At 43.8% G+C, this 21555-nt stretch overlaps 1 protein-coding gene across 1 annotated transcript in view; it reads right to left on the reverse strand.

Annotated features, from left to right (window-relative positions):
- Window positions 1–3316: 3316 nt before the first annotated feature.
- The window catches only part of LOC132385055 (zinc finger protein 385B-like), a 53825-nt gene continuing 35586 nt past the window's right edge, over window positions 3317–21555 (reverse strand). Inside the window, exons 2-4 of the mRNA XM_059956756.1 lie at window positions 20760–20893; window positions 15209–15319; window positions 3317–3496 (exon numbers count right to left, since the gene is read on the reverse strand). Coding sequence (XP_059812739.1) covers window positions 3317–3496; window positions 15209–15319; window positions 20760–20828 — 360 coding nt within the window. The 5' untranslated portion in view covers window positions 20829–20893. The remainder of the gene's footprint in view (window positions 3497–15208; window positions 15320–20759; window positions 20894–21555) is intronic.

The following is a 21555-nucleotide window of genomic DNA, read 5'->3' on the forward strand; positions in this document are numbered from 1 at the left end:
TCGCCCGGTAGCACTCACATCTACAGTGATGAAATGCTTTGAGAGGTTGGTCATGACTAGACTGAACTCTTGCCTCAGCAAGGACCTGGACCCATTGCAATTTGCCTATCGCCACAACAGGTCAACGGCAGATGCAATCTCAATGGCTCTTCACATGGCTTTAGATCACCTGGACAACACAACCACCTATGTCAGGATACTGTTCATCGACTACAGCGCAGCATTTAATACCATCATTCCCACAATCCTGATTGAGAAGTTACAGAACCTGGGCCTCTGTACCTCCTTCTGCAATTGGATCCTCAACTTCCTAACCAGAAGACCACAATCTATGCAGATTGGTGATAACATCTCCTCCTTGCTGACGATCAACACTGGTGCACCTCAAGGAACACACTGCTCTACTCTCTCTATACTCATGACTTTGTGGCATAGCTCAAGTACCATCTATAAATTTGCTGATGATACAACCATTGTGGGTAGAATATCCAATGAAGATGGAGATAATCGGAAGTGCAAAGGGACTTGGGGGTCCTAGTGCAGGATACCCCAAAGGTTAACCACCAGGTTGAATCAACAGTAAGGAAAGCGAATGCTATGTTGGCATTCATTTCAAGAGGAATAGTATATAAGAGTAAGGAGGTGTTGACGAGGCTCTATGGGGCACTGGTGAGACCTCATTTGGAATACTGTGTGCAGTTTTGGGCCCCCTATCTTAGAAAGGATGTGCTGATGTTGGAGAGAGTTCAGAGAAGATTCATGAGGATGATTCCTGAAATGCAGGGGCTAACATATGAGGAGCATTTGTCAGCTATTGGGCTGTATTCATTATAGTATAGAAGAATGAGAGGGGATCTCATAGAAACATTCTGAATGTTGAAAGGGTTGGACAGAGTAGATGTGGAAAGGCTGTTTCCCTTGGTGGGTGAGTCCAGGACAAGAGGTCACAGTCTTAGAATTAGAGGGCACCCATTTAAAACAGAGATGAGGAGAAATTTTTTTAGGCAGAGGGTCGTGGATTCATGGAATTCGTTGCCACATACAGCTATGGAGGCCCAATCATTGAGGGTTTTTAAGGAGGAGATTGATAGGTATCTAATTAGTCAGGGTATCAAGGGATATAGGGAAAAAGACTGAAATTGGAACTAGACGGGAGAATACTTTAGCTCATGGTGGAGTGGCGGAGCAGACTCGATGGGCTGAATGGCCTACTTCTGCTCCTTTGTCTTGTGATCTTGTGAATGTAAGGCATACAGGAGTGAGATATGCCAACTAGTGGAGTGGTGCCGCAGCAACAACCTGGCACTCAGTGTCAGCAAGATGAAAGAACTGATTGTGGACTTCAGGAAGGGTAAGACGAAGGAACACATACCAATCCTCATAGAGGGATCAGAATTGGAGAGAGTGAGTAGTTTCAAGTTCCTGGGTCTCAAGATCTCTGAGGACCTAACCTGGTCCCAACATATCGATGTAATTATAAAGAAGGTAAGACAGTGACCATACTTCATTAGGAGTTTGAAGAGATTTGGTATGTCAACAAAAACACTCAAAAACCTCTATAGGTGTACCGTGGAGAGCATTCTGACAGGCTGCATCGCTGTCTGGTATGGAATAAAGTGGCCACTGAGTGTATATCCGGTCCCTTAGAATATCCTCCAACAACCTGCCAACTGCTGACATCAGGCTAACTTAAACAACAGAACAATCCTCCAGCACCTCACATTAAATACCTCTGCTAGGGCCCCTGTAGCTTCCACATTAGCCTTCCTCAAGGTCTGAAGGAACACCTTGTCAGGATCTGTGGATTAATCCACTCTAATTTTCCTAAAAACAACAAGCACTTCCTCATCTGTAATCAGTATACGGCCCATGGTTTGCCTCAGTTTAATAGATTCTGCGTCTATCTCTTGACTAAATACAGATGCAAAAGATCCACTGAAGATCTCCCCCAACTCTTTCAGCTGCACGCACAGATGACCACACTGATTTTCGTGAGGACCAATTTTGTCTCCTTCACATTGTCTGCTAGAGCAACCTAATGTCTTCTTTTAGTCCCCCTCATTTCCCTCTTAAATGTTCACCTGCATTTCTCATACTCCTCAAGCAGCTCCTTGCTACCCATGCCTGCTATGCTCCTCCTTCTGTCATGATATTTTGATAATTTTTGTTGTTGGCCAGGAAGAGTGACAGTCTACAAATCAGTGAATTCAAATGAATCAAGGACAGTGGAAAGCAGACTTTTGTCTTTTTCAATTGTCTTTGTTCTTGCCGCGTGCTTGGGGATGAAGGCTGCCATTTTGTGAAGACCCTCTTTTCTCCATTTTCTGAGCTTGACATGCTGGGCTTGATCAATGCTTTAAAGAAGACACAATGATACTTCAGGTAATCTGCTGGACTGGAGATAATTTCCAAATACAAAGTTATTTGTGAGATGTTCTTTGGTTGGATATAACATACAGGTTTGTGAATGCTGGGGTTGGCAGTTGTTGCTGATTGAGAACAAAGAGCCATAAATTATTGACTGTCACTTAATGGGAAGAGGGCAATAAATGGATGCTGGCTTGGAGCAGAGCCAATAACAAGGTGTTAAAGTGCAGGCACATGACCTGTGGCCAATTACACTGGAATATGATATTTGAATTGATAAGGAATGGATATAAAAGTGGATGCTTCATGTGTGTGCTGGTAGCAGTAACTTTGAAGAATAACCACCTCAGATACAAGCATGAGCAACCCTGCGTGAAACACGTGGCGAGTGAATCGTGACTACGAGGAACGCCTGGCCAGTGTAAACTCCTTTGCCCGGGTAATATCTTTGCTATTCTTTGACTATTCGGGAGAGTCAGGGATACTTAGTGGGTGTTCACACAAGGTATTTAGTGTATGAATTCACGGACTTGTTAGTTTGAACAATAAAGGTACTTGTCAGTAAATACAGATCTCTCTGTGCCTCACTGACCATTGTTATAAGAGGTATTTCTTACAACACTGTTTCAAGTTGAAACAACCCACAGAATGTACAGAGACTGGATGACAACTAGTTGAAGCATCCGTGAAGGATGTTGTGAAGAGCCAGCTGCAACAGTAATTACCATTAGTCTGAAAAGTTTTGAATGGGAGCATTGGTATTAATTCAGCACAGTCATTCAGAATAAGGCTTCTCCTTTGGCCTTGGTCACCCTCAAGTGTTTTCTGACTCCCTGTGACCAAAATTTCCTTCCACAGCCACAGTTTCCCCTCTCACTGTAATTTCTCTTTTCAGATCCATCTAGAACAGCAAAGAAAAATCTGATGACACACACACAAAAGAGATCAGCTAACCTCCTGTGTCAATGGCCGGTTCAGTGGAAGCTGTCGCTGAGCTGTAGGTAGTCACAGGGGCAGTTGACACTATGTTGTCCCTAATTACAGCCGCTGCCTGGCTCTGTCTAATGGCCTCTCGTCCCTTGGTCATCCTGGCGTGCTTGTTGCCTTTGTAGTGTGCCTCAGCTTGACTCTACAAGGGAAAACAAATGGATCCTGCAATCAGGCTCATTCATAGAACGTGCAACATACAACATAGAACACAAAGCTTGGAACAGTACAGCACAGGTTCAAGATTTTAGACAATAGACAATAGACAATAGGTGCAGAAGTAGACCATTCGGCCCCTCGAGTCTGCACCGCCATTCTGAGATCATGGTTGATCATTCACTATCAATACCAGTCCCTGCCTTGTCCCCATATCCCTTGATTCCCCTATCCATCAGATATCTATCCAGCTCCTTCTTGAAAGCATCCAGAGAATTGGCCTCCACCGTCTTCCGAGGCAATGCATTCCACACCTCCACAACTCTCTGGGAGAAGAAGCTCTTCCTCAACTCTGTTTTAAATAACTGACCTCTTATTCTCAATCCATGCCCTCTGGTACTGGACTCTCCCAACATCTGGAACATATTTCCTGCCTCAATCCTATCAAATCCTTTAATTATCTTAAACGTTTCAATCAGATCCCCTCTCAATCTCCTCAATTCCAGCCTGTACAAGCCCAATCTCTCCAGCCCCTGGTGTCTGTGTCAAGCATGCTGCCAAATGAAACTAATCCCTTCTGCCTGCACATGACCCACCTCTCTATTTAAAAGCCTTTTGAATGCCATAATCACACCTGCCACCACCACTGCCCCTGACAGCATATTCCAGGCACCCGCTACCCCTGATTCTTAAATCTATGTCCCCTGGGATATGGAAAAACCACCTTTTCCAAAAGCTCTCGCTGGAAAGCACTATAGAGCTATTACACCAAAAACTTCATGCCATTTTAAAAGTTTCTTCCTCCAGACAGTTAATCTGATGAACTATTCTAGTTACTGCCCCCTCCCCCAACATCTATTACCTTAGCCACTGCGCTGTAAACACTTTAAACCACTTTTTATAATTCTGTTTACATTGTGAACACATGCTGGTATTTATGTATTTATGCACAGTTTAATCCATATTCATATGTTAAACTCTAACTTTATTTTTATATACAGTAATTCTTTATTCTTTATAATTGTTAAAGATTGTTGTTTTTTTGTCGCACCAATACACCACAGCAAATTCCTAATACTTGTAACTATATATGGCAACGATAGTTGATCCTTGAACATTTTTACCCAGCAGGAACAGTTCTGGCTGCCTACTCTTCCTATGCTTCTCATTATTTTATAAACTCCTATCAGGTCTCCCCTTAACTTTCCAAATCTGCAGAGAAAACGATCGAAGTTTGTCCAAATTCTCCTTATTGTTATTACTCTCCAATCCAGGTAGCATTGATGTAAACCTCTTCTGAATCCTTCACAACCTTCCTGTAACTGGGCAACCAGAAACACACACAATACTCCAAGTACGGCCTGACCAGAGTTTTATACAACTGCAACATGACTTACTGACTCTTTTACTTTATGCTACTAGTGGCAAACATGCCACATGCCTTCTTTATCACACCGTCTACTTTTTTGCCACTTTCAGGGACCTGTGCACTCGGTCCTGAAGATTCCTGTGTTTATCATAGCTGTTAAATATCTTGCCATTAACTGTATACTTTCCCTTTACATTTGACCTCCTCACACTTGCCTGAATTAAATTCCATCTGCCACTTCTCCATCCTTAACTGATTTATATTCTGGGGTATCCTTTGACGATCTTCTGTGCTATCTGTAACTTCACCAATTTTTATGTTGCCTGCAAACTTACTATCTAACCAAGGATCTGTTCTGGTACCTCTGCTCTATGCTGTTTTATATATATGAAGGTCTCTGTTGACAGCACCAGCTTCTCTGCTTCATCAATCACCTTTATACCGCCTCAAAAAAAAACCCAGTTTTAAAGATATGACCTAACCCACACAAACCCATGCTGTCTGTGCCTATTAGTCCATGTTCTTCAAAATACACATAAATCTTATCCCTAGGAATCTTCTCCAATAGCTTTTCTACCAATGATGTGAAGTTCACTGGCCTATAATTTCCCAGCTTATATATTTCCTTTCTTAAGCAAAGACATAACATTTAACCATATAACCATATAACAATCACAGCACGGAAACAGGCCATCTTGGCCCTCCTAGTCCGTGCCGAACCCTTAATCTCACCTAGTCCCACCTACCCGCATTCAGCCCATAACCCTCCACTCCTTTCCTGTCCATATACCTATCCAATTTTACCTTAAATGACACAACTGAACTGGCCTCTACTACTTCTACAGGAAGCTCATTCCACACAGCTATCACTCTTTGAGTAAAGAAATACCCCCTCGTGTTTCCCTTAAACTTCTGCCCCCTAACTCTCAAATCATGTCCTCTAGTTTGAATCTCCCCTACTCTCAATGGAAACAGCCTGTTCACGTCAACTCTATCTATCCCTCTCAAAATTTTAAATACCTCGATCAAATCCCCCCTCAACCTTCTACGCTCCAATGAATAGAGACCTAACTTGTTCAACCTTTCTCTGTAACTTAATTGCTGAAACCCAGGTAACATCCTAGTAAATCGTCTCTGCACTCTCTCTAATTTATTGATATCTTTCCTATAATTCGGTGACCAGAACTGCACACAATATTCCAAATTTGGCCTTACCAATGCCTTGTACAACTTTAGCATTACATCCCAACTTCTGTACACAATGCTTTGATTTATAAAGGCCAGCGTTCCAAAAGCCCTCTTCACCACCCTATCTACATGAGACTCCACTTTCATGGAACTATGCACAGTTATTCCTAGATCTCTCTGTTCCTCTGCATTCCTCAATGCCCTACCATTTACTCTGTATGTTCTATTTGGATTATTCCTGCCAAAATGTAGAACCTCACACTTCTCAGCATTAAACTCCATCTGCCAACGTTCAGCCCATTCTTCTAACCGGCATAAATCTCCCTGCAAGCTTTGAAAATCCACCTCATTATCCACAACACCTCCTACCTTAGTATCATCGGCATACTTACTAATCCAATTTACCACCCCATCATCCAGATCATTTATGTATATTACAAACAACATTGGGCCCAAAACAGATCCCTGAGGCACCCCGCTAGTCACCGGCCTCCATCCCGATAAACAATTATCCACCACTACTCTCTGGCATCTCCCATCTAGCCACTGTTGAATCCATTTTATTACTCCAGCATTAATACCTAACGACTGAACCTTCTTAACTAACCTTCCATGTGGAACTTTGTCAAAGGCTTTGCTGAAGTCCATATAGACTACATCCACTGCCTTACCCTCGTCAACATTCCTCGTAACTTCTTCAAAAAATTCAATAAGGTTTGTCAAACATGACCTTCCACGCACAAATCCAATGCTGGCTACTTCTAATCAGATCCCGTCTATCCAGATAATTATAAATACTATCTCTAATATCTATTTGCAAATATCTATTTGCTATTCATCAGTCCTCCAGAACTGCACCTGTTGCTAGTGAGGACACAGAGATTTACATCAAAGCCCAGCAATCACATCTCTTGCTTCTCTTAACCTGGGATAGATCCCATGAGGTCCCGGGCACTTTAATATTCTGCAAAAGACCCAACATGATCTCCTTCTTGCCCAAAAAATGCCCAGGGATTTTAGAACACCCACTGTCCTCTATGAAATCACATGGGAAGAATTCACAGTGTCCCATGCATCTTAATCTTCTGGATGAATCTACCATAAGGCACCTTGTCAAACGTCTTACTAAAATCTATACAGATTCACAGACAATATTCACAGCTTTACCTACTTCAATCACCTTCATCACCTCCTCAAAAACCACTGTCAAGTTAGGAAGACATGAGTTGCCCCACACAAAGCCAAGCTCACTGTCACTATTTAGACCACAATTTACTTTGTTGTTGTTCAGTCGTTAAGTCGAGTCCGATGCTTCATCGTACCTCATGGACCATAGGTTCCATTGGGTTTTCATGGCAAGATATGGAAGTAGATTTCCAGGCCTTTCTTCTGTGCAATACTGCTGCTGCCCAGGTTGGGACCTGGCTGGGTTTGAACTGAGGACCATCTGCCTTGATCTCCAGTGCTGATACCACGGCACCACCAGCTGGCCTAAATGTCCTAAATACTCATAATTCCCATCTCTAAGAATCCTCTGCAGTAGCTTCCCCACAACTTATGTGGCACTCTGGTCTATAGTTTCCAGGAATATCCCTATTTCTCCTTTTAAACAATGGAACCACATTCCCTACTCGCCAGACCTCCAGGACCTCAACAGAGGCTAGAGAGGACACAAAGATCTTAGTCAAGTCTCCAGATATCATACTAATCATCTCACTATTCACCATGTCTTTCTCGTTAGTAAATACCAATGGAAAGGATGATTTATAAAACTCTGGTTAGAGCACATCTTTAGAATTGTATTCATTTCTGGTCACTCCTTTCAGTTGTTCACATGGTGGCCACTTTATTAGGTACATCTGTACGCCTGCTCGTTAATGCAAATATCTAATCATCCAATCATGTAGCAGCAACTCAATGCATAAAGGTATGCAGATACGGTCAAGAGTTCAGTTGTTGTTCAGACCAAACATCAGAATGGGGAAGAAATGTAATTTCTTTTGGGTGGCATGATTAACACAGCATTTTACAATACAGGTGATCTGGGTTCAATTCTGACCACTGCCTGATAGGTGTTTGTGCATTCTCCTGTGACTGTGTGGGTTTCCTCCAGGCACCCTGGTTTCCTCCCACAGTCCAAAGGCGTATCGGTTGGTAGGTTAATTGGTCATTGTAAATTGTACCATGATTAGGCGAGGGTTAAAAGTTGGGGGTTGCTGGGTTACATGTCTCAAGGAGCTGGAAGGGCTTATTTCATGCTATATCTCAATAAATAAATAAATAACCTATGTGACTTTGACTGTGGAATGATTGTTGGTGCCAGATGGGGTGATTTGAGTACCTCAGAAACTGCTCATCTCCTGGGATTTTCATGCACTCACTATAGAGTTTACAGAGAATGGTGTGAAAAATAACAAAAAAAAACATCTAGTGGGCAGCGGTTCTGTGGGTGAAATATCTTGTTAATAAGAGAGGTCAGAGGAGAATGGCCAGACTGGTTCAAGCTAATAATAGGCAACAATAACTCAAATAACCATGTGTTACAACAGTGGTGTTCATTAGAGCATCTCTAGATGCACAATATATCGAACCTTGAAGTGGATGGTCTACAGACACTCAGTGGCCACTTTATTGGGTACACTTGTACACCTGCTTGTTAATGCAAATATCTAATCACCATATTACATAGGAATACTTTTGAAAACATTATGAATGCTTTCTACATATCTATTAACATCATTGCCTTTTGTTCAATACTGTGTGTCTTATGCCAACCTACACTGTGGGGGGGAAACGTTTTCCTAGAATTTCTACCAGATCAGTTAAGGTACATTTAGATCAGCATATCGCTCATCCCCTCTGCATCCTTCCTGTAGTGGCACCAGCTGACACTAGCCTCACCGAGAACACATGAGACACCACTTGGCATGTATTTGTTGTACAGCATGTTATAGTCATCTAGATCATCCTCAGACTCTGTTGTCAACTGTTTCGTTTTAAGCACTGAGATAGACAAAAGGCCAATAAGAAGAAGTTAGGTTTAACTGGAGCGGCCTTTGTGTGAATGGGACAGTGTTAGAATGTTAGTTTCTGGCTTCAGCTCAAGAGGCCTCAGAGGAGGCTAAAGCTAAGGTAAGTTTCTGCTAAGTTTCTTTCTTTTTTTTTTCTTGACTATTAGTGCATACCTAGTGCAATGAGAATGGTTCCAGTGCCAGGGGTGTGTTCTTGTGTGACATGTGGGAATTCTGGAGTTCTCCAGTCTCCCTGATAACTGCCTCTGTAAAAAGCGAATCCAGCTACAGCTCCTTACAAACCATGTTAAGGAACTGGAGCTGAATGACCTTCAGCTCCTTTGGGAAAATGATGAGGAGATAAATAGGAGTTACAGGGAAGTAGTCGCCCCTAAGTTGCAGGAGGCAGGTAGCTGGGTGACTGTCAGGAGAGGGTAAGGGAATAGGAGGTGGTGGAGAGACCCCTGTAACTGTCCCCTCAGTAGTGTATATCACTTTGAATACTGTTAGTGAGGATCACCCTACCAGGGAAAACCGCAGTAACGAGCCTCTGGTACTGAGTCTGGCTCTGTGGCTCAAAAGGGAAGGACAGAGAAGAGGAGTGCAGTAACAATAGGGAATTCAATAATTAGAGGAGCAGACAAGAGATCCTCTGGACATGAAGGAGACACACAGATACTATGTTGCCAGAGTAGACGTGGAGAGGATGTTTCCTTTAGTGGAGGTTTCTGGGACCAGAGGGCACAGCTTCAGAATACAAGGATGTCCCTTTAGAAAAGAAATAAAGAGGAATTTCTTTGGCAAGCGGGTGGTGTATCTGTGGAATTCATTGCTACAGGCAGCTGTGGAGGCCATGTTATTGGGTATATTTAAAACAGAGGTTAATAGATTCTTGTCTATTAAAGGCATCAAATGTTATGTGAGAAGACAGGACAATGGAATTCAGAGGGATAATAAATCAGCCATGATGGAATGGCAGAGCAGAATGGCCAAATGGCCTAATTCTCCTCATATGTCTTATGGCTCATGGTCTAATGAATCTGAAGAGGGACAGAAACTTAATGCTCCAAGGTTTTGATGTTTTGGAAAGAAGAGAGAGGGAGGTAAAAGTGTGGGATGTTGCATTATGTTATGGTCTTAGTCTTATGGGATTAGGTGAGCCAGGAGAGGATGTGAAAAAAATCTTGGCAAGTAGAATTAAGGAGAATCCCAAGACATTCTATACATACATCAAGAGCAAGAGGATAACTGAAGAGAGGATAGGGCCACTCAAGGTTAAAGGAGGGAACATTTCCTTGTGTCACAACCACGGACTCCATTGCAGGTTCTGCACACCCATGCAGGCAGGCCACAGGATAGATTCAGCAATCGCATTTGTGTTCCATTATGGTGGTATTTAACTCCCTTCTTTATGTTCCAGTCTTGTCGAAACTTGACCAAAAGCACGGCAACGTGTACCCTCCCTGCTTACCCTCGTACTTGTCCAGGAAGGACGACTACCATTTCGATTGGTGCTGTAAGCAGTGGTAATCATTTAGTATTTGGGTATTGGCTTCTAGCCGCAATGTTGGTATTAACTTTCAGTTTGAGAGTTTTAGTTAAAGGCCCTGTTGGCCTAGTGTTTATTGTTGTCCCTTTCTTTTAAGTACTGCAACTGTTGTCATTAAAGTCAGTGGACTGTTGACCCACTTCAGTGTGTGTGTGTGTGTCTCTCTCTCTCTCTGCATTTTTGCCATGTCTCGACCATGAAAGTGGACCCAGCAGATAGAACAGCTGGCCTTGGCCCTAACATTCACTGGCCAGGTAGGAGAAAAGTTTCAGGCCATCGAATCTGTGCTGGGAAAAGTGACGGAAGAAATCTGACAGATAATTTCAGTTCAAATAGAGGAACAGGTGTCCTCCCTTGCAGCAACAGTTCAGAAGATCAATGCAGACAATCGGAATCAGGTGGCAGTGATTTCTCTCTCACAGCCACAGTCCGGGAGCTTACAGCTGACAGCCATTACCATTCTCGCAAATGCAATTCAGCAACTTTTGGCCAAGTCAGTCCAACTCCCTGCATCTTGTAGATCTTCCTTTTCTACTGCTCCATCAACTAATGCCCCAACTTCCCTGTCTGCACCAGAACCCAGTATTCCTCCACCAGGCAGATACTCAACATTGAGGTGACTTTCCAAGCCTAGCCTGGTCAGTTTAGTGATGAGGCACGTAAACTGGCTCATGTGGTAAATCTCTTAAGCGGACCCCCCACTCAGCCTGTTCAATGCTTTACGGGAGCAAGGTTCCCCCACAGTCCTGTCACTTCACAATTTGTTACCGAGTTAAGGAGAGTTTTGGACCTTACCTTGTGGGGTCAGGATGCTGCCCACTGACTCCTGGACCTGCACCAAGGTAAAGGGACAGTGAGGGACTCCACAATAAAGTTCTGCATACAGTGGAGACAGGATGGAATGACTGATTCCTCATCACTGCCTTCCAGCACAGATTGAGTGCAGGGGTCTGGCACAAGATTGCTATCAGTGACGAGCAGGACAGCCTAGATGACCAGATTAATCAGGGGTGGTGATGGAGATGGAGTTACAGCAAGCAATTCCAAGAGGTGTCATGGCCAAGGAGTTTTGGTGCCCATCCACCTAAATTGGGAGCGAGGTTAGATCAGCCCTGAGCCGATTTGGAGATCACAAGAACAGATTTGGCCTGGAGCATAATGTTGCAGCAGGGCCCAGGTGATAGTGCGTAGCACAATCTGGTGTTTGGACGATTTAAATTTCGGCTCAGATAGACTGGAAAGGCAGGGTGTCAAGGCCGGAAGCAAGGGTTGGGCCAATTCCACTCGCTCTTCCACAGTGTTCCCTTCATTCTCCGTGGCTCTGGCTGATACACGCTTTGTGTCTGTGAGCTTTGCAGGAATTTGTCCTGCTATATGACTGAGGCTATGGGCCTGCTCCAGTATTTGGTTTGGTAAGCTGTTGCTTACTTTTATTCTTTCCATGATTTGTGTTTTTCCTTTCTTTCTCTGTGCATTTGGTGCTGGTCTTTTGGATTTCTTGTTTGGAGACAAATATCCAGGTTGTATAATTTACACATATTTTGATAATAAATGTACTTTGACTTTTCTATCTGGTCTGCACTATACTAGTGTGGATCTGTCTGGCGTTCTGGCTAAATATGTTGATCTTAATGTATTCAGTAAAAGGAGGTCATCCCCCTGCCCCCTCACCAGCCATATGACTGCACCATTGACCTCTTAACCAGTACTCATCCTCCCTAGAGCTGGCTCTTTTCCCTGTCTTGTTCAAAAGCAATGGCCATGAAGAGCATATCAAGGAGACATTGGCCTTTGGGTTCATCCATCTGTCAACCTTGCCAGCTTCTTTTTGGTGAGCAAGAAGAATGACAACCTCCGCCCCTGCATTGATTATCAGCCACTAATCAATATCACCATGAAGAACTGCAACCCTCTTCTCCTGCTTGCCTCAGTGTTTGAACATCTAATCCAGAGCCCATCCTTCCTTGCTCATGCATTGCTGCTCTAGTAATTTGGGAAATAGAGGTGGAGCTGAGGATCACCCAACAGTCAGATCCAGACCCAGGTGAGGGACATCCCAACCAGCTGTTTATCCTTGCCACAGTGCACCCTAAAGTGCTTAAATGGAGTCACTCCTCTCGTCTGGTTGGCCATCCAGGAATTCAATGGACTTGAGAGTTTATCAGGAGATGATTTTGGTAGCCACCTATGTCCCAAGACATCCACGACTTTGTCTCTGCCTGTCCCACTTGTGGGTCTGTTATGTCCACTGCCTGTGCCTCATCATCCCTGGTCCCACCTCTCAGTGACCCTGTCCACTGTTTTGGTCATTATGGTTCGATTCTCCAAGGCTACCCACTTCATTGCCCTCCCTAAGCTCTCATCAGCTCATAAGATCATCACCCTCGTGGTTCAACATGTGTTTAGGATGCACAGCTTCCCTCAGGTCATTGTGTCTGATTGAGAACTACAGTTCCCATCCCGTTTTTGGAAGGGGTCTGTCCTGTTGTTGGAGCTACAGCCAGCCTCTCATCAGGTTTCCACCTCCACTCTATGGACCAGTCTGAGAGAGTGAATCAGGAGTTGGAGACAACCCTCTTTTCCAACTCCACGTCCCGGACCTCTCAATTGGTTAGGGCAGTGACTGCCCACAATAACCTCCAGATGACCTTCACTGGCATGACCCCGTTTGAATGCCAGAAGGGATTCCGGCCACTACTCTTCCCTGACCAAGACATCGATAAGGGAGTTCCTGCTGCTGAACAGTTGGTTCAAGTGCACTTAGAGACGAGCGAGGGCTTTCTGCTGCACACCCAGAAACAGCACGACTGGCAGGCTGATCAGCTCCGCTGACAGGTGACACATCTCAAGCCACGAGAGAAGGTCTGGCTGGCATCAAGGGATCTCCCCATTAAAGTCGAGACCCGCAATTTGGCCCCACACTATGTGGGACCACTCATAGTGGAAAAGGCTGTCAACAAGGTCTCGTATAGATTGCGCCTACAATGAAGATCCACCCAGTGTTCCATGTTTTCCAGCTCAAGCCGGTGAGCACCTCCTCCCTTGGCTCCAGTCACCTCATCCATCCACCCTGCCCCCCACCACTTGGTGGATGCTCCCCTGGTCTATATCTTGGTGGTGTTCTGGATAGTGTAGAACTTTGTCCAAGAATATAGTAGCATTTAGATTAGCTGCAAATACAGTCACTACTACATCTTGGGGTGTCAGAGTTCGGAGTTCAATTCCAACGTATTCTGTAAGGACGTTAGTATGTTCTTCCCATGTGTGCAAGGATTTCCTCTGCATGCTCCAGTTTCCTCCCACAGTCCAAAGATGTACTAGTTAGGTTAATTGGTCATTTTCAGTTGTTCTGTCATTAGATGAGGGTTAAATCAATGGGTTGCTGGAGGCGCAGATCAGTGGGACTTAGTGTATCACTAAATAAATAAATATGGATGGAGAAATGACAGATGTGATTTAATCCAGCCAGATGTCAGGTGTTGCATTTCGGGAGATCTAATGTGAAGGACAGCACACTGTTAATGACAAGCCCTTAACAGCATCGACATATGGAGGAATATTGGGGTTCAAGTTTATAGCTCACTAAAAGTGGCTGCACAGGTTGATAGGGTGGTAAAGAAGGTGTAAAGCGTATTTGCCTTTATTAGTCAAGGTATTGAGTCAAGAATCAGGAAGTTGCAGATTTATAAATCTCTAGTTTAACCAAGTTCAGTTCTGGTCACCCCATTATAGGAAGGATGCAGAAGCTTTGAAGAGGGTGCAGAAGAGGTTTATCAGGAACACACACAAAATACTGGAAGAACTCAGCAGGCCAAGGAGCATCTAGGAAAAGAGATATATAAGGTCCATATCCTTCCATTCTTTGCACATTTATGTGCCTATCATAAATACTTTATATTTTAAATGCCTCTTTCATATTTGCTTTTCCTAGATGCTGCCTTGTGTGTATTGCTCAGATTTACAATATCTGTGGATTCTCTCAGGGTGCTGCCTGGATTAGAGACTGTGTGCTATAAGGAGAGTTGGACAAACTTGTGTTGTTTTCTCTGGAGCAGCAGAGACAGAGGGGAGACCAGATACAACCTTATAAGATTATGAGAGGCACAGACAGAGTAAACAGCTGCTATCTTTTTCTCAGGTTTGAAATGCCTAATGCTATGGGGCATGCATTTAATGTGATAAGGATGCTCATCAGAAGTGATGAGCAGGCAAATTTTTTTTACGTGGGGAATGGTGGGTGTCTGGAATACACTGCCAGGGGTGGTAGTGGAGGCAAATATGAAAGAGGCATTTAAAATATAAGTTATTCATGATAGGCACATGAATGTGTAGAGAATGGAAGGATATGGACCTTATGTAGGCAGAATTAAATTAATTTAATTACTAGTTTAAATAGTTCAACATCATGGACTGTCTTCAAAAGCCTGCCGAAGAAATGTCCAAAAGCTGAAATGTTAACTTTCCACACATGCTGCCTGATCTGCCCCAGAAGTTCACTGTTTCAACCTGTTCCTACTGCTTGTGCTCTCCACCAACTCCTGCTCGTCAGGTCAGGAATGACCGGAAAAGTGCGACGCTTACCTGAGAGTTGAACCGCCGGTGACAGATGTTGCAGGAAATGATATGCTTCCTGCTGGGAGGTAGAGGAATCTTGAACAAAGGACTGATGACCACCCTCTGCACGGCATCCATCTAGGTGGAGTCAAAGTACAGAACAACATCATAACCAAGACGTCACCCACAAGCTCCAATAGTAATCAGGAGCTGGGAGAACTCAGCATCAGTGGGAGGAAGGGAATTGTCAACAGTGTGGGTCAAAACCACATTAGGACTTCAGATGTCAACAGTTTCTTTCCTACTACATATGCTGCACGACCCGTTGACTTCCTCCAGCAGACACGGGGTGCTTTAGATCCCAGCATCTGCACTCTCTTTTACCTCCCGTGATAATAAGTTGGCCCAAAAAATTAATAAGAAAATACATAAAATCATCACAGATAAATGTTTGAACAAACAGTGAGCAAGATGGCACCAGCAAACAATGCAGCATCTTTCAGACAGTTCATGAAACCATTTATTTGACTTCTTTCAAATATGACTCTACTACTAAGCTGTGTGTGACTAGAACTTGTGATTTACACTTTGATGATGTGTTTTTCAACTGATTGAGTGATCTAGTGCTTTGCTGTCTCTGCGGGAGTTCAGTGAGGTTTGGAGAGGAATGTGCAGCCTGGAGGCCAAGAAGATGGGATGCAAGCCCATGATCGACTCCATTTCTCACCAATCTCGCCGATTAAAGCGCCGAGCATGATTGAAATTAATGAGGCTGAGAGCGGAAGGTGAGCGGACGTTCAGTGCCATCTGCCTGCATTCGACCAATTTCCCTCTCCCTGCTGTCGGAGCAAAGTGCCAGAGTCTTGGGTCTTGGGCAAGGTTTGATCAGTGCAGTGTGTGGATTGGACTCATTTTTAGTGGACTCTAAAGTTTATGTTATGTACATTTCTGATTTCTGGCTCCTCTTTCCTTATTGCTATTTTGCACAATTTTGATTGTAGCAGACCAACTCTGCGGCCTGCAGTCAACAGCACTAAATGGATCTGGACTGAACTAAACTGAACATTCCTGGACTATTTCATGGACTCTGCAGTTTGGTGTTTAATATTCTGTGTGCTATTCGCTCACAGTTTGCCATTTGCACGATAGGTTCTTTTTTTGCACTTTTGGTGTTTAATGTTTTCTTTGAAAGGGTTCCATGGTGCTTCTTTGTTTCGTGGCTGTCTGTGAGGAAGACAAATCTCAGGATTGTATACTGCATACATACTTTGATAATAAATATAATTTGAATCTTTCAAACTTTGAATCTTTCACAGCACCAGCACCAGGATGAAGTCCCGAAACCAGTACAAAAGCACTAAATTTTTCTCAATGATCTTGAAATTAACATTGTACACTCTGGACAGCAGTGGATTGTGCAAAGACATGAAAAATCATGCAGTTTGTGATTTGGATTCAGTTTGTAATGCAGAAGAAAGTGATATTGTGCAGCGGTCTCGGGGGTGCAGAACTTTAAAAAGGCAAGCCTTTATGGCCAATTGGACACGACTATATCCAATAAGTGGAAGGCTTCTGCCACTTCAAAGTGGAGTGGCCACTTTGAATAGACAGCATGGAAGTTAGGTCAGTGGAATGCACCGCCTGCAAGAAAACTCAGATCTCCCTGGGAAGTGCACCCGGTTGCAGCTTCTGACGAGGAATGAGGAACTGGAGATGGAGTTGGATGCATTCAGGGCCATCTGGGAACCTGAGGGCTTCATAAACGAGGTGGTCACACCTGAGACGCAGGCTACAGGGTGACCTTCAGGAAGAGTAAGGGAAGTAGGAAGACTGCTCAGGCTTCCCCTGTGGCCATTGGCCTCACCAACAGATATGTACACTTGGATACTGTTGAGGGGCATGTTCTATCAGGAGCCAGCAGCAGGCAGGTCTCTGGCACTGTGACCAGTTCTGAAGCTCAGAGAGGAAGGGGAGCAGTCATATAGTCGTAGAGTTATACAAAATAGAAACAGGCCATTCAGCCCAACTGGTCCTTGCCAATCACTGCATCGCTCCAGCTAGTGTCTGCATTTGGCCCATAACCAGTCAGAAACAGGGCAGACTGGCCATTCAGGGTTTCAGGAAACAGGACCTACAGTTAAGCAAGGAGGGGATGGTGCTTTTTGACAAAACATATGTAGGAAAAGGGAGAAGGTCCTGAAGAGAAAAGCTGAAATACAGGACCTCAAAGATAGTAATCTGGATTACTGCCTGTGCTACATGCCAGTGAGAGTAAGAATAGGATGATTTGGTAGTCTGTACCCTCATAATTATGTATACCTCGATCAAATTTGCCCTCATTCTCCTGCGCTCCAGGGAATAAAGTCCGAAACTATTCGAATTTTCCCTATAACTCAGATCCTCAAGCCCCAGACACACCCTTGTAAGTTTTCTCTACACTCTTTCAATCTCATTTACATCTTTCCTGTAGTTAGGTGACCAAAACTGCACACAATACTCCAAATTAGGCCTCACCAACATCTTATACAACTTCAACATAACATCCCAAATCCTGTACTCAATATTTCGATTTAGGAATGCTAATGTGCCAAAATATCACTTTATGACCACTCGAAAGAGGCATCTTTATGCTGCCACATTCAATGAATTATGTGCCTGTATCCCCTGATCCTTCTGTTCTACCCCACTCCTCAATGCCCTACCATACACAGTTTAAGATCTACCCTAGTTTGTCCTATCAAAGGGGAATACCTCACATTTTTCTGCATTAAATTCCATCTGCTATTTTTGAGTCGGGGAGCAGTGAATTTGGCTCAGTACATCAAAGGTAAAACCCTCCCAAACATGGAGCACATCTACATGAAACGTTGCCATAGGAAAGCAGCATCCATCATCGGAGATCCTCACCACCCAGGCCAGGCTCTTTTCTCGCTGCTGCCATCAGGTAGAAGGTACAGGAGACTCAGGACTCAGACCACCAGGTTCAGGAACAGTTACTACCCCTCAACCATCAGGCTCTTGAACAAAAGGGGACAGCTACAGTCATTTAAGGACTCTGTTATATTGTTATTTCATGCTCATTATTTATTGCTGTTGATTTATACCTGCATTTGCACAGTTTGTTTACAGTTACTATTCTATAGATTTGCTGTGGTGACGTATGTACTCTGATAATAAATTTTACTTTGAACTTTGAGCTCATTTTTCCAGCTGGTCCAGATCCTGCTGCAAGCTTTGATGGTCTTCCTTGCTGTCCACTACACCCCCAATCTTGGTGTCATCTGCAAATTTGCTGATCCAGTTAACCACATTATCAACCAGATCATTGATATAGATGACAAACAACAATGGACCCAGCACCGATCCCTGGGGCATTCCACTAGTCACAGGCCTCCAGTCTGAGAGGCAACCATCTACTACCACTCTCTGGATTCTCCCATGAAGTCAATGACTTATCCAATTTATTACCTCATCTTGAATGCTAAGCGACCGAACCCTCTTGACAGCCTCCCATGCAGGATCTTGCCCAAGTCCATGTAGACAATGTCCACTGTCTTTCCTTTATTAACTTTCCTGGTAACCTCCTTGAAAAAAATCTATAAGTTGGTTAAGCATGACAAAGCCATGTTGGCTATCCCTGACTAGGTCCTGTCTATACAAATACTGTCCCTTAGAATACCTTCCAATAATTAACAACTATTAACGTCAGGCTCACCGGCCTATAATTTCCCATCTTATTCTTACAGCTCTTCTTGAACAACAGAACAACATTAGCTATCCTCCAGTCCTCCAGGACATGGTTAAAAGCATTTTAAGTCCTACTGCCAAGTCCCCTGCAATGTCAACACTAGCCTCCCACAAAGTCTAAGGGGAAACCTTGTTAGGTCCTGGGGATTTATCCACCCTAGTTTTCCTTAAGACATAAGCACCTATAGGCACCACCCCCAATCCCCAATAGCAACAGAGACACTGAGGTGCAGATCAGGAGGGAGATTTTGGAAAGATGCAAAAAGAACTGGGTTATTGCCATGAGTGACTTCAACTTCCCCTAATATTCATTGGCACCTCCTTAGTGCTAAAGGCTTAGAGGGATTGGAATTTGTTGGATGTATTCAGGAAGGATTACTGACACAATATGTGTACAGGCTGATTATAGAAGAGGCCATACCACATCTGGTATTGGAAAATAAGCTGATCGGGTGTCAGATTGTAATAAGAGATGTAGTCAGTCAGTCAATGCACAATGGAAATGTGGAGGTTGTGTATGGAACACCTGAATGGGGTTCCGGATAGGATTGAGGCAGGGAAAGGGTGGTAGGGTGAAGGAACCATGGTTGATACATCTAGTAAAGAGGAAGAAAGAAGCTTATTTAAGGTTTAGAAAGCTAGGAGCAGACAGGGCTCTAGAGAGTTGAAAGGTAGCCAGGAAGGAGTTTAAGAATGGACACAAGTGCTATAATGCCAGGATTTTCTGTAGGGTCCTTCATTCTACCACAGCCTCTAGTGTGCCCAGTTTGACTCCTATAACAGAGCCAGCCTTTCTAATCAGTTTATTGAGCCTGTTGGCATCACCCATGTTGATGCCATTGCCCCAGCACACCACCCCATACTGGTAACAACAGACTGGTAGAAATTCTTGCCATTAACCTGGTATTCTACCTCCAAATTCAACCTCCAAAATGAATTGGAGGTTGAATTCAACCTCACACCTTTCCAGGTTAAACTTACTAACCCAAACTTCTACTTCCTCAACCTATTAACTTATAAAAATCACAAAGAGCAGGAGTTCCGGAACAGATCCCTGAAGGGCTCTACTACGGGTATTTAAAACTGTCTGTGCATCACCAGTGCCAGCCTATCCACCATCAAGGACATTATTTTCAGAAAAATGCTGGAAAAAGCCCAGCAATATTCTGAAGAATCCCACCCACCCTGCTTATGGACTGTCTGTCCCACTCCGATCAGTGAAGAGACAATGCAGCATCCATGCCAGGACCATTGGACTCAAAAACAGTTACTTCTCCCAAGCTCATCAGGCTGATCAACACTTCCACCAATTAACCAACCCCACCACCACCAGCACCTGGGATGACTGACCTCCAACCAGTAGAACATCTACCCTTGAAGCCCATTGACTTCAGTTTCATTGGATGTCTTGATGTCAAGAATTATCACACTCTGCAATTCAGCTCTTTTATCTGTGTTTGAGCCAAGGCTTTAATAAGGCCTAATGGTGTGGTGCAGGCTGATCGGGACTGGGACTGTGATATGACTGGAGGCTGTATGTCTTTGATGATGTGTGTTAGTGATAGCGATCCAGGGGGTACACTTGTCTGCCCACTTCACTTCATTTTGCATTCACCCAACTTTGCAGGAAATTACAGGACATTTACTAGTTTATATTCGGCTTCTCTTTAAATTTTTCAATTCATCTTACAGTTTTGATTTGGGGAGAAATGTTGCAGTGTTTTGTGGCTCCTTGTGTTGCTGTTCTCCACACTCCCAATTATCACACCAGTCTCTAGCTGATTGACAGCAGAATGTTGATTTTCTGTAATTCAGCCTTGACTTTACTCACTGTGCGGTTGTCAATGACCCTGTTGTGAGAACACAGATCAAATGGGATAGAGACAACTGGCTTCACCATCCGCTGTCCTGCAGTACTGTGGGGCCCTGGGATTGCTGGGATTATGTTGTATTGATTAATGGTTCCTGCAAACACAAACAAAAATCCAAACCATTACTGAAGAGCAGTGATCATTAGTCCAGAAAACTAACAAGATGGTGGTATCTCCATGTGGACTCCTCTCTCCCTGACCATCTCCACCTCTCCTCCTAGGACACATGCCGTAAACCTTTTTCTATCAAGTTTTTGTTCATTTTCCCTCAATTATTCCTCAGCAACAATGGTTATCTGATAATATTTGTATTTGTGTTTGGAGTCATGGAGCGACAACATAGAAATTGGACTTTCAGCTAAACCATGCCCTCTCACCTGAAATCTCGGCCCCCCTCGATTTAGACTCCACTGTGGTAGGAAAAGGATCGTGTACATCTGCCGTATCCATGCCACTCATAATTTTATAAGGCTCCTTATCAGCCTCCTTCATTCCAAGGAAAACAGTCTGAGGCTTTCAAGAGGGATGACCCTGTACAATGCAAGAAAGCTAAGTATGATCTCTATGAAGCTCTATAAAGAGATTCCAAATGAGAATACGAGAGCAAGTTAAAGGCTCAATTCAGTCAGGCTAATGCCAAGTGGTTGTGGCAGGGACTGAAAACCATCAAAGGCTGTAAGCCAAAAATAACAATGACACGCCTCTACACAATGCACTCAACATCTTCTACACCCATTTAGACCAGGCAAACTTCCA

Source organism: Hypanus sabinus, chromosome X2 (genome assembly GCF_030144855.1).
Source record: "Hypanus sabinus isolate sHypSab1 chromosome X2, sHypSab1.hap1, whole genome shotgun sequence".
NCBI classification, from domain to species: Eukaryota; Metazoa; Chordata; class Chondrichthyes; order Myliobatiformes; family Dasyatidae; genus Hypanus; species Hypanus sabinus.